Below are 11,089 nucleotides of genomic sequence, written 5' to 3'. Positions count from 1 at the left end.
ATTGCAGTGACACGTTTTCATCTCGGGCTTGAGTTCCTGCCTCAGTTTATCGTAGTCACGACTGACCGATTGTCATCGAATAATGTTTGAAAGGAAAATGTTTACTGTAGCTGAGCAGTCTTCAGTTGAAATAACAGTGTTCGCCACTTAATGGATGAATGGAGCGTGTCCTGGCTTCTTTTCCTCAATTAAAAACTCATTTTTTGGCCATAGATTTGACTTGACATTATCACCACAATCAGTTTTATTTCGATCTGAATTACATACGTAGCCGGTTTTCCACCACGCCTCTGACAAGATCCCAAAATCTTTCATTGCAAACCGAACATGTGAAACGTTACTCCATCGCATGTGTTTTTTGTGTGCCTTAATAAATCCCTCTTCAGAGCGAATCTCTCATTACAAACTGAGCAAGCAAAAGGTTTATCCACAGAATGTGTTCTTGTGTGTCTTAATAGGCCAGTCCTCAGAGTGAATCTTTTGGTGCAAACTGAACATGTAAAAGGTTTCTCCCCGGTGTGGGTTTTGGTGTGCCTCGTTAAATCTGTCTTCATCGTAAATCTCGCACCACAAACAGAGCAGGCAAAAGGTTTTTCTCCAGTGTGCGTTCTTGTGTGCCTTACCAAATCGCTTGTACTTTTCTTTCACGTCTTTTACAGAAACATTTACAGGATAACCACAAAACTTGACACACATTTGATGTCTACTTGGCGTGTGGCGTTGACAAAGGCGAAGCCTTGTTAGCAGCTAGCGAGCTAGGCTAAGCTAGCTCGAGAAGATTTCACGTGCACGAGTTTATTCAGACACGAAGATTACAAATTATGCGGGGGTGGACTAACTGGGTCGAGGCTTCAATATGTGCATTCCTAAATCCGGACGAACTATTTAGGAAGGCTGATCTGGTAACGTAAACCGAACGCAGAAACAATTCCGTTTCAGAGGTTGTACGGCAAAGGCACTTGGACAAAAGACCGACAAACGACAATAATAATTTTGGGGACAAGAAAGGTGTTCAAAGACCATATTAACACCGAAAGAAAGATCAGGCCGTGTTTAGAAAAAATAATATGTCTGTATAATACAACAATCGAACTTCGTGATCATATAATGTTTCCTCCTCATTGTTGTTGTGTTTTTTTTATTTTGCTCACAATTTATCCGCATTTGAAAAACGAATCCATCAGAAGGAATATACGATGCTGATGTTTTAGTACTCGAAACAGTTGAGAGTTACGGATTATATATCTCTTAACTTTGCGCGTGTTTCTCTGCGTTCGCCGTGCGGATATTTTTTGTCCAAGTGAACGTGCCGTACAAGTTCTGCTGGAGATCCGTAAACGTGGTGATCCAGGCACTTCATCAAATACCTCTCTCTGGATTAGTCGTCAAGATACTGAAGCCTCGACGCAGTATTTTAATGAAGTAAAAAAATCATCTAAGAATGATCCGTGTCTGGATTTTCCGTCTCGTTGCGTGGTGGAGCTTCTCGGGCTAGCTTGTTAGCTTGTTAGCCGCTAACGAAGAGACGCATTTGACACATCGCTTACGATCAAGTGCGAGTGTGAATTGTTGTGATTATCGTGTGAAAATGTGCGCGAGGATGACGGCCGAGTACGTGGGGGAACTTAATGGAGCAAAAGAGGACGACGAGCTGGGACGACTGGACGCTGTTTTGAAGAGGCCTCCACTTCCGATATACACAGCGGGTTGGTTCACTTTTTACCTTTATGATAGCCTCGTTCCCTTTCAAAACATATTTCAGGTGTGTGACCTTGTAGCAAAATTAGTCATTGCTCTGTACAGTTTGAAAGCCAACCGGAAACTGGTATTTTGGGGTTGTGGACTGTAAAAATGCATATTTGGTGTTGTCTCTAATCTCTGAAGCGACCTGTTATCGAAGGTACAGCTACAGAATGATCAAGTATTGATGACTGGCTAAGAGCGTGTTTTGCTGGCTAAGAGCGTGTTTTGCTTTTGCCAAGACAGAACTACATGCAGATGATTTAGTCGTGTGTTGATTTAATTCCCCCTATCTCTCCCTCTCAACCCTTTCTAGCGAGTGAAGTGAATAATTGCAAATGTAATATTCAGTATGCGTCAGCTGCAAAAAAATGTGAATTTCAATACTTTGCACAATGTCATTTATGTTCAGAAACGTTGATCCTAATCATGACCACAAGAGGAAACCACAGACTCACGTTCTTTCTGAACACTTTTGTGAAGTAGTGTTGATTCTGTTTTATTTCGGCATTGTTTTGTTTTTCATCAAGGAATTGTTTGGGAGATGGCAAGTGACGGAAATGTGTACGTGGTTCAACAGAAACCTCAAGCACTGTTTAACTCTTGAAGGTAGTTCACCCCCAGAGCCAGGACATTCTGAACAAACTCTTTTTTGCATGACTCGTACTTATGCGATATGTCCTTTGTGACGCCAGCCTGTGCATTTTTCTGAGCGTGGGACTGGCTCACGGCTTGCAACAGTCATTTGCTGCTCTTCTAATAACATTTCTGATCAATTTCTACTGTCACTGGGCAACACCATGCGTGTCTCCTTGTGTCCCTCAGATGTCAGTGAAGAAACTCTTTGTCCTGAGCTCCTGGGGCCAGAGCACCTCCACATCAAAGAGGAAAAAGAGGATGAGGGAGGCTTCCACCCTGAAGAGGAAGAGCAGCCCAAGACAGCCGACATTAAAGAGGAGGACGAGTCTTGGACTTCCCAAATGGATTGGGAAGAAGAGCCAGGGCCCTCCTTCATGAAAGAGGAAGACCTAGAGGCTGATATCACCCAATTCCCATTGACTGTCATTGTCAAGAGTGAAGATGATGATGATGATGTAGAAAGTGATGGAGATCACTGTGGAAGATCCCAATTAGACTGCCTCTCAGCGCCGCCACAAAATGGTGACGACGCAACGTCACACAATCCTCAGACTGATGATGACAATGCTGAAAATGAACATGCTCGAGGCGATATGACCATTCACAGTGACAACAAGTGCTGGAAATGCCCAGAGTGTGGCAAAAGCTATATTTCAAAATATACTTTGAAAGTACACATGAGAATACACAGTGGAGAGAAGAATTTTGCCTGCGCAGTTTGCGGCAGAAGATTCCATATGAAGACCGATCTCATAAGGCACATAAGAACACACACGGGAGAGAAACCTTTCGTCTGCTCAGTTTGTGGCCAAAGATTCTCTTTCAGCATAAGTTTAATCAGGCACAAAAGAACACACACTGGGGAAAAACCATTTTCTTGCGCCGTGTGCGCTAAAAGATTCTCTGAAAAGGGACATTTAAGAACACACACTCGAACACACACTGGAGAGAAACCCTTTGCCTGCCCAGTATGTGGACAGAGATTCTCTGTCAAGGCAAGTTTAATTAACCATACAAAAATACACACTGGAGAGAAATCTTTTGTCTGCTCTGTTTGTGGTCAAAGATTCTCCGCAAAGGAACGTTTAATTCGGCATATGGGAACACACATGGAAGCTAAACCTTTTGCTTGCTCCGTTTGCGGTCAAAGATTCACTCTGAAGGCAGATTCCGTAAGGCACACGAGAATACACACCGGGGAGAGGCAGTTCTCCTGCTCGGTTTGCGGTAAAAGATTTGCTCAGAAGGGACATTTAGGAAGACACGCCAGAACACACACCGGCGAAAAACCATTCGGTTGTCGGGTTTGTGATAAAAGATTCTCTCGTAAAGATAATGTGAAGAAACACAAGTGTGCTGGTGAGGCGAGCAGCACTCAATGAGGATTTCAATTTTCGGGCTGAAGAAATTGTTTTTGTGGTAAGCTGTACAAATGTATCACTGAGCGACGACTCCTTGGTGAATTGGCCCTCTTTTCACTGAACAGATAAATGTACTGTCCGTTTTCTATGAATCACTCATTGGAAAAACATTAGCCAATCATTCGCTCTCTGTTCACCACGGATACCACCACCCCTGTTCTCCATTTTAAACTCTTCATACCACCTCACCTCATTTATGCTAATGTTAAGATAAGAGAAATTCCCAATTCACAGCAGCAAAGTTATGAAAGGAAGTAGAACAACAAAATATAGGAGCTGCTGGAAAGGCAGCCACTCACTCGGCGCCATTTTGAAGTCAAAATAACAAAAATAACACAACACATGGGAGACAGACAGTCGTGCAATCTTCACCACTTTTCTGCATATACTTTGTTGTCTGAAGCAGTTATAGATGAGAGAGGAGAGGATCAAAGTGTCCTTTCACCAGTGGATCACAGACGTCATGCTAAAAATGTGCACACACGTCTGCTACAAGCTAGGTTTTGAAAGCAAACACGAAGCTGTAGCGTCCATTGACGAAAAGAGATTAGTTCACTTCTCCTGTCCCACATAATCCGCTTCAAACTCCAAGCCGCGACTCCCAGCTCCAAATCCGCATCGGCACTCCGCGCCAACGCTCCTTTCTTCTCATCGTCGGCTCCTCAAGACCTCCATCCATCCAGCCGCAGACCGTGCAACAGCACCGATCTCTCTGCTGAACAAAGCGGGGCTGTGTAATGCCACCGACATTCCTCCAGTCAAAAACAGTGCTGGTATACCCATGCTGCCGAGAAGGCGCAACCACCAAGCAGCGAGTCTCCTCCTTGATGAATGCCGTGGCCAAAAATGCTGAAAAACAATCCACATCTGGGCCACACGATGCAACAACAAACACAAAGTGACAAAACAAACACAAAAACAACAACAAAAAGCAAGGCTCGTGAGAACACTTGCCGACGGCTGCCTACTGTGGCACCATTTTGGACTTCTATTCTTCATGTTGTTTAAAAAGTTGGCGATGGATACTGTATATGATCTTTGTACCTCTTTATAGTTTGTTCTGAACTTCTTTCCGAAAACATGAGCTTCGCATGTAATGTTATCTGTTATGTAAATGTATACAACAACAGTGTATTATAGTAAAATGTACGCATATATTACACCTGTTTCAATGGTAGCTGTAGTTTATGATGTAATGCACATGTGTGTCCGAGTTATTCTTTTTCCGATCCCCTTGCACACTATCTGCATCTGACCGTAGAAACACTGCACCCTATGTACACTAGTGGAGTGGTATTATATATTTTTGTTATTTTGTTGTCATGTGATTTATCTGGGGCGGCCCGGTGGTCCAGTGGTTAGCACGTCGGCTTCACAGTAAAGAGGTACCGGGTTCGATTCCAGCTCAGGCCTCCCTGTGTGGAGTTTGCATGTTCTCCCCGGGCCTGCGTGGGTTTTCTCTGGGTACTCCGGTTTCCTCCCACATCCCAAAAACATGCATGGCAGGCTGATTGAACACTCTAAATTGTCCCTAGGTGTGAGTGTGAGTGCGGATGGTTGTTCGTTTCTGTGTGCCCTGCGATTGGCTGGCAACCGATTCAGGGTGTCCCCCGCCTACTGCCCGAAGACAGCTGGGATGGGCTCCAGCACCCCCCGCGACCCTTGTGAGGATCAAGCGGTTCGGAAGATGAATGAATTAATGATTTATCTGTATTTGTGGGTGCATGTACAGTATATCTGATAGTTGTTATTCGGTTTTTAAAATTGTATCTGCTGTTGACTTTGTACTCCACAATACTAATGATCACCCTTTTTAATCATTCATCCATCCATTTTCTGATGCGCTGATCTTCACAAGGATCGCGGGGCGTGCCGGAGCCCATCCCAGCCTTCTTCGGGCAGTAGGCGGGGCACACCCTGAACTGGTGGAATATGGGAGGAAACCTGAATACCCGGAGAAAACCCGCCCAGGCACGGGAGGACATGCAAAGTCCACACCGGAAGCCCGGCGCCGCAATTGAACCCTGCACCAAGCACTATGAGGCCGAGGCCCACTTAAAGCAGTGTTTCTCAAATAGTGGGGCGCGCTTGACCTCGGGGAACATGCTTTATTTTTTTACTGTCCTAAAATAATGTGCAGTTACACCTCCACTACGTTAGGGAGCAGTGGCGCTCTCATTGGCAGAGTTTGCGCAGGGAGCATTCTCAGGGAGGAAATATATAAGCGTATGTGGCGCTTGGCTTCAATGCGACTTGGTTTATTCTGTTATACGTTCATAAGGATACAGTGTTATGCAAAGGTGTACTTATAACAATTTTATAGACAAATGATAGTATCTATGGTTGTGCGGGAGGGGGGCGGGCGAAATGTTTTCCTCTTCCATGAGGAGGGCATGAAAAAAAATACTGTAATTCAGAACCACTGATTTAAAGTCTGTGTTTTGCACATACAGAGAAATGGCCCATCAGACATACTCGCCATCCTTGAGTGGGAGGTGAACCCATGCTGCTTTTAAAGACACACTGTTGTTGTAGTAAAAAAGTGGCTAATTAAGGACAGTCACATAGAAACGCCATTTTCTGCTTTGCTGTTGCCGTACATTTAGTTTGTCCAAGTGGTTTTGCCGTACTTCGACTTCTCTTGCAAACTTGACTTTCAAGTTAGGTTGCATTACCACACGCTTCACCAAGGAATTTCACCCGAACGTACCAAAGCCTGCGCACAGTCCGTTAGTTAATCGGTTACTTTATTGGAATCAAAATCCCATTAACTAAATCTTGGTGGTTTGATTTACTCTTGTCGGCGTACGTTGAAGCTTCTCGGGCTAGCTTCGCTTGCTAGCGAAGGCCCGTCTTTGTTAACAGCACGCCGCTAACCGTGTTGTGACTATCTTGTGAAAATGTGCGCAAAGAGTGTCAAAGAAGAGTACGAGGAGGAACTTTGTGTAAAAGAAGAAAACGACCAACAACGTCAAACACTCGACGTTGTTTTCAAGCAGCCTCAGTATGTGTTTCACACAGGTTTGTATGATTCTTTTGCTCCTCCACCATGACGCAAACTAACAGGCGCTTTTTGGAACGTGCCTTTGAAAAGATCAAATCTTTGTTGTTATTACTCACGCCCACATTTAGTTCTGGAGTTAGCTAAATCGCAACCACGTTTCTCAAAATTCCCAGCCAGAAATCCGTAACGTATGTGGTCTGTAAGGTGGATATGATGTATGTTAAGTTAATTGTTGCATATTGTTCATATCAGCCAAAGGTCTTTTCTGAATTGACTTGTTCTTGCATTATCGCTCCAAGTAATTGTTCCTTTCTTGAGATGTTTTGGTCTCCATATGTAGCCAGGAGCCAAGTCATCTGTTTGGCGATTTGCAACCTCTGCACAGCCCAGTTTGTTTCTCAGCTGATTTGTTTATATCGTGTTGAAAGCACGGGAGATCGCAGCCATTTTGTTTTTTTAGTACCGATGTACTCTGCAACCCAATTCTTCAATCTCATCATTACAAAATTTCCCGATTGCCAAAAACATAACCAGAAACAATGTTCCGCAACAAATAAGTCAACTTTACCCAACCGCGTATGTTTCTCTTCTTGTCTCCCGAAGACTCTCTCATTAAAGAGGAAGAGCAGCAGACTGAAATCATCAAATTTCCATTGATTGGCGTCGTTGTGAAGACTGAAGCTGGTGAAGACCAAGGTCAGAGGTCATCGCTTCACCCAAGTCAAAGCAAGGAGGAAAGCTGGGCGGATTCTCCAGACAACAGCGTCAGTCATCGCCCCACAGAGGTTGACGGGGACCGTTGTGGAGCATCCCATTCAGACCGCCTGCTCGCTCCACTATCGGATAGTGATGACATCACGGATGAGGACGAACACGCTGGAGGTGATAAGAAAAGTCACACTGACGTCGATCTGGTTGCCGATCTACTTTGCACACAATTTTCAAGACGGGCCTTCCACAAAAAGCTGGATATAGTGCGAAGAGGTCGCCCAACTCCCGCGCTAGCCGGCCTGTCCCAGCGAGGAAAAGGCTTTGTCCGTCATTTTCAGACGAGCAATTATGAACGGTACCCGTGGCTCACAGCCTCCGAGACGCACTGCAAATTGTACTGCTGGGAATGCTTATTGCTCGCAAGTGACCGATGCGGCGTTTGGAGCCACACCGGCTTTAGCAATCTAAGTTGTTTCACCAAGGCGGCAAGGAAACATCAGAGCACGGCCGGGCACTTGCAAGCCACGGTGCGTTTAAAGACGTTTGGGGACACTCGCGTCCATGTGCAGCTCAGCGAACAGGCACGCCGGGAGATGGAGCTCCACAATGAGAAAGTAAAAAAAAATAGGCAGATACTGAAAAGACTGATGGATTGCGTCATGTTTTTGGGCCGGCAGGAACTTTCATTCAGGGGACACGACGAAGGGGCGGAGTCCTTAAATAGAGGCAGCTACGCGGAACTTATTTCTTTCCTCGCGGAACACGACGCAGACTTGCACTACCACCTGACGACCAACAGGGTCTTTACCGGCACATCGGGAAAAATACAAAACGACCTCATTTACGCCATCGCTGACGTGATGGCAGAGCAGATCAAAGCGGAGATCAAAAAAGCCCCTTTTGTCGCGGTGATGGTTGACGAAATCACCGACGCGGGTAACGCGGAGCGCTTTTCGCTCGTCCTGCGCTACATGACGGACGCAGGGGTCAAGGAGCGTTTCGTCAAATTTGAGGATGTGACCAGAGGCAAACCAGCTGATGACATTGCCGCTCTTATTTTCCGTTTATTTGAGGAATACGAATGTTCCCCGGATAAAGTCGTGGCGCAGTGTTACGACGGCGCCGTGGTCATGGCGTCCGGCTTGAATGGCGTGCAGGCTAAAGTGAAAGAAAAGGCGCCCATGGCCTTATTTATTCACTCTTATGCACATCGTCTGAATTCGGTACTGATGCAAGGCGCCTCGAAGCTTAAAGAGTGCAAAGTCTTTTTAGCCATTTTGAACGGCCTCGCCGCATTCTTCTCCAGATCTCCGAAGCGCACGAAACTACTCGGCGACATCTGCAAGCGGCGTTTTCCTCAGCTGGCGCCGACGCGCTGGCAATGCACCTCCAAATTGGTCAACGCCGTTTACGAGAAGAGACTTGCGTTGAAGGAGCTGTTTGATCACATCCTGGAGCACCACGGCGAGTACGATCAGGACGCCGTGCTTGCCGCCGATGGATTCGCCGCGCGCCTGGGCGATTTTGAATTTTGCTTTTTGCTCAACGTCTTCAACGGGATTTTCGAGTACGCCGACGTGCTTTTCGGAATACTGCAGACCAAATGGTTGGATGTGCAGTTTTGCATGGCGAGGGTGAACGAATTTTGCGAGGCGGTTGAGCGAGCGAGGGAGAAATTCGGCGAAATCTACGAAGAAACGGAGCGCGTCTCGGGCGCTCCGAGCGTGCGCGGGGGCCGGGGCGCGGCGCAAGACGACCCGCGCGCACACTACCAACGTCTCCATACCAGCGTTCTGGACAACATTCTTTCCCAGATACGGACTCGATTCGAGGACCACGAAAGGCTGATGTTTCTCTCCCTCCTCGACCCTCAGCGCTTTCACTCGTACAGGAAAAAATTTCCACAAACGGCCCTCTCCAGCTTAACGCAGAGCCACGGAGCGTTATTTGATCTTCCCCGTCTTAAAACGGAACTGACCGTAATGTACGGCATGATTGATTTCGTAGGCAAAAATCCGGCCGATCTTCACAATTTTCTTCGGAGCAAAAATCTGAGCGAGAGTATGGGGCAACTTTACACGCTGGCCTGTTTGGCTGTTACCATCCCCGTGTCGGCGGCATCTGTCGAGCGGTCATTCTCGGCGTTAAAACGCATTCAAACGTATGCCAGGAACACGGCCGGACAAAAACGACTTTCGGCGTTGGCTTCCATGTCGATAGAAAAGGACTTGCTGATGGACCTGAAACGAACAGACAAGCTGTACAACAGAGCCACGGAAGTGTTCCTGAGAAAAGAAAGGAGGATCGACTTTATTTTCAAATAAGCAGGACGCTGTGGAGAACTATATTGGTGACTCAAGTGGATTTTATTCTTCTTGTCATTTTATTTCCTTAGTATTCGATTCGAAATAAAACGACAAAAACGTATCAAATAAATCTGGCTCACCTGCAATTTATAATGGCGCGCCGTGGTCACCTTGGCGCGCTAAAGTTCGTTCAATTTCAGCTGCTCAACATTTTTATTTGCTGTTGTATCGCCTCGTCTCAAAATGCGAAGGATCCGTTCACTTTCTTTTCAAAGAATAGTTTGTTTTGTTATCGTTCGCTTGGCGTCTTATACGAAACTGCGACACTGCGCAATTTATTGCACAGAATTACAGCGTCGTTTGGGTGGCATTCTATTTAGTATTTTTAAATCCTCTTTTCAATTTTTGACAATATCTGTAAATTTAGTTTCCTGCTCTTAATTGTGATTGTGCATACTTGATGGTTTTGAATGCTCCAGAAATTAAATGCTGCTCGACGAGCCTCAATTGTGTTCATGTTTGTGACGTCACTGAAGGCCTATGGTTGATCCATCCATCCATCCATCTTCTACCGCTTATCCGGGGCCGGGTCGCGGGGGCAACAGCTTTAGCAGGGAAGCCCAGACTTCCCTCTCCCTAGCTACTTCTTCCAGCTCTCCCCGGGGGATGCCGAGGCGTTCCCAGGCCATCTGGGTGACATAGTCTTCTCCAGCGTGTCCTGGGTCTTCCTCGGGGTCTCCTCCCGGTGGGACATGCCCGGAACACCTCACTAGGGAGGCGTTCAGGAGGCATCCGAATCAGATGCCCAAGCCACCTCATCCGGCTCCTCTCGATGTGGAGGAGAAGCGGCTCGACTCGGAGCCCCTCCCGGATGACCGAGCTTCTCACCTTATCTCTAAGGGAGAGCCCGGACACCCTGCGGAGAAAACTCATTTCGGCCGCTTGTATCCGGGATCTCGTTCTTTCGGTCACGCCCCATAGCTCGTGACCATAGATGAGGGTTGGGACGTAGATCGACCGGTAAAGTGAGAGCTTCGCCCTTTGGCTCAGCTCCTTCTTCACCACGACAGACCGATACAACGTCCTATGGTTGATATTTTTTTATATATATAAATTAGCAAGAGAGCGCGTGTTAGAGGAATCTCAGCAAAATTATATCATGTTTAAAGTTTCATTTAATTTTAATTTGGCTGCGTATCCAACACCCCCCAAATGCCCGTGCACAAAGACGCCGGCCACCTGGGCGGAGGGGGGCTGTTGAAGTCCAC

At 46.5% G+C, this 11,089-nt stretch overlaps 3 protein-coding genes across 3 annotated transcripts in view; all 3 read left to right on the top strand.

Moving 5' to 3' along the window:
• The window catches only part of LOC127599038 (gastrula zinc finger protein XlCGF57.1-like), an 83,222-nt gene that overhangs the window by 45,150 nt on the left and 26,983 nt on the right, over positions 1-11,089 (top strand). The gene's annotated exons all lie outside the window — the stretch shown is intronic.
• On the top strand, positions 1,271-4,511 carry LOC127599056 (oocyte zinc finger protein XlCOF6.1-like). The gene is made up of 2 exons (XM_052062713.1): positions 1,271-1,706; positions 2,566-4,511. The coding sequence occupies exons 1-2, from the start codon at positions 1,589-1,591 to the stop codon at positions 3,759-3,761; spliced, it is 1,314 nt and encodes a 437-aa protein (XP_051918673.1). The 5' UTR covers positions 1,271-1,588; the 3' UTR covers positions 3,762-4,511.
• LOC127599020 (zinc finger MYM-type protein 1-like) lies at positions 6,173-10,322 on the top strand. Its single transcript, XM_052062643.1, has 2 exons — positions 6,173-6,821; positions 7,408-10,322. Exons 1-2 carry the CDS (start codon positions 6,701-6,703, stop codon positions 9,837-9,839), a joined length of 2,553 nt encoding a protein of 850 aa, XP_051918603.1. The 5' UTR covers positions 6,173-6,700; the 3' UTR covers positions 9,840-10,322.

This window comes from Hippocampus zosterae, chromosome 4 (assembly GCF_025434085.1).
Source record: "Hippocampus zosterae strain Florida chromosome 4, ASM2543408v3, whole genome shotgun sequence".
Taxonomy (NCBI): Eukaryota; Metazoa; Chordata; class Actinopteri; order Syngnathiformes; family Syngnathidae; genus Hippocampus; species Hippocampus zosterae.
The sequence above is the reverse complement of the archived record's forward strand: the minus strand, read 5'-3'. Positions and strand labels throughout refer to the sequence as shown.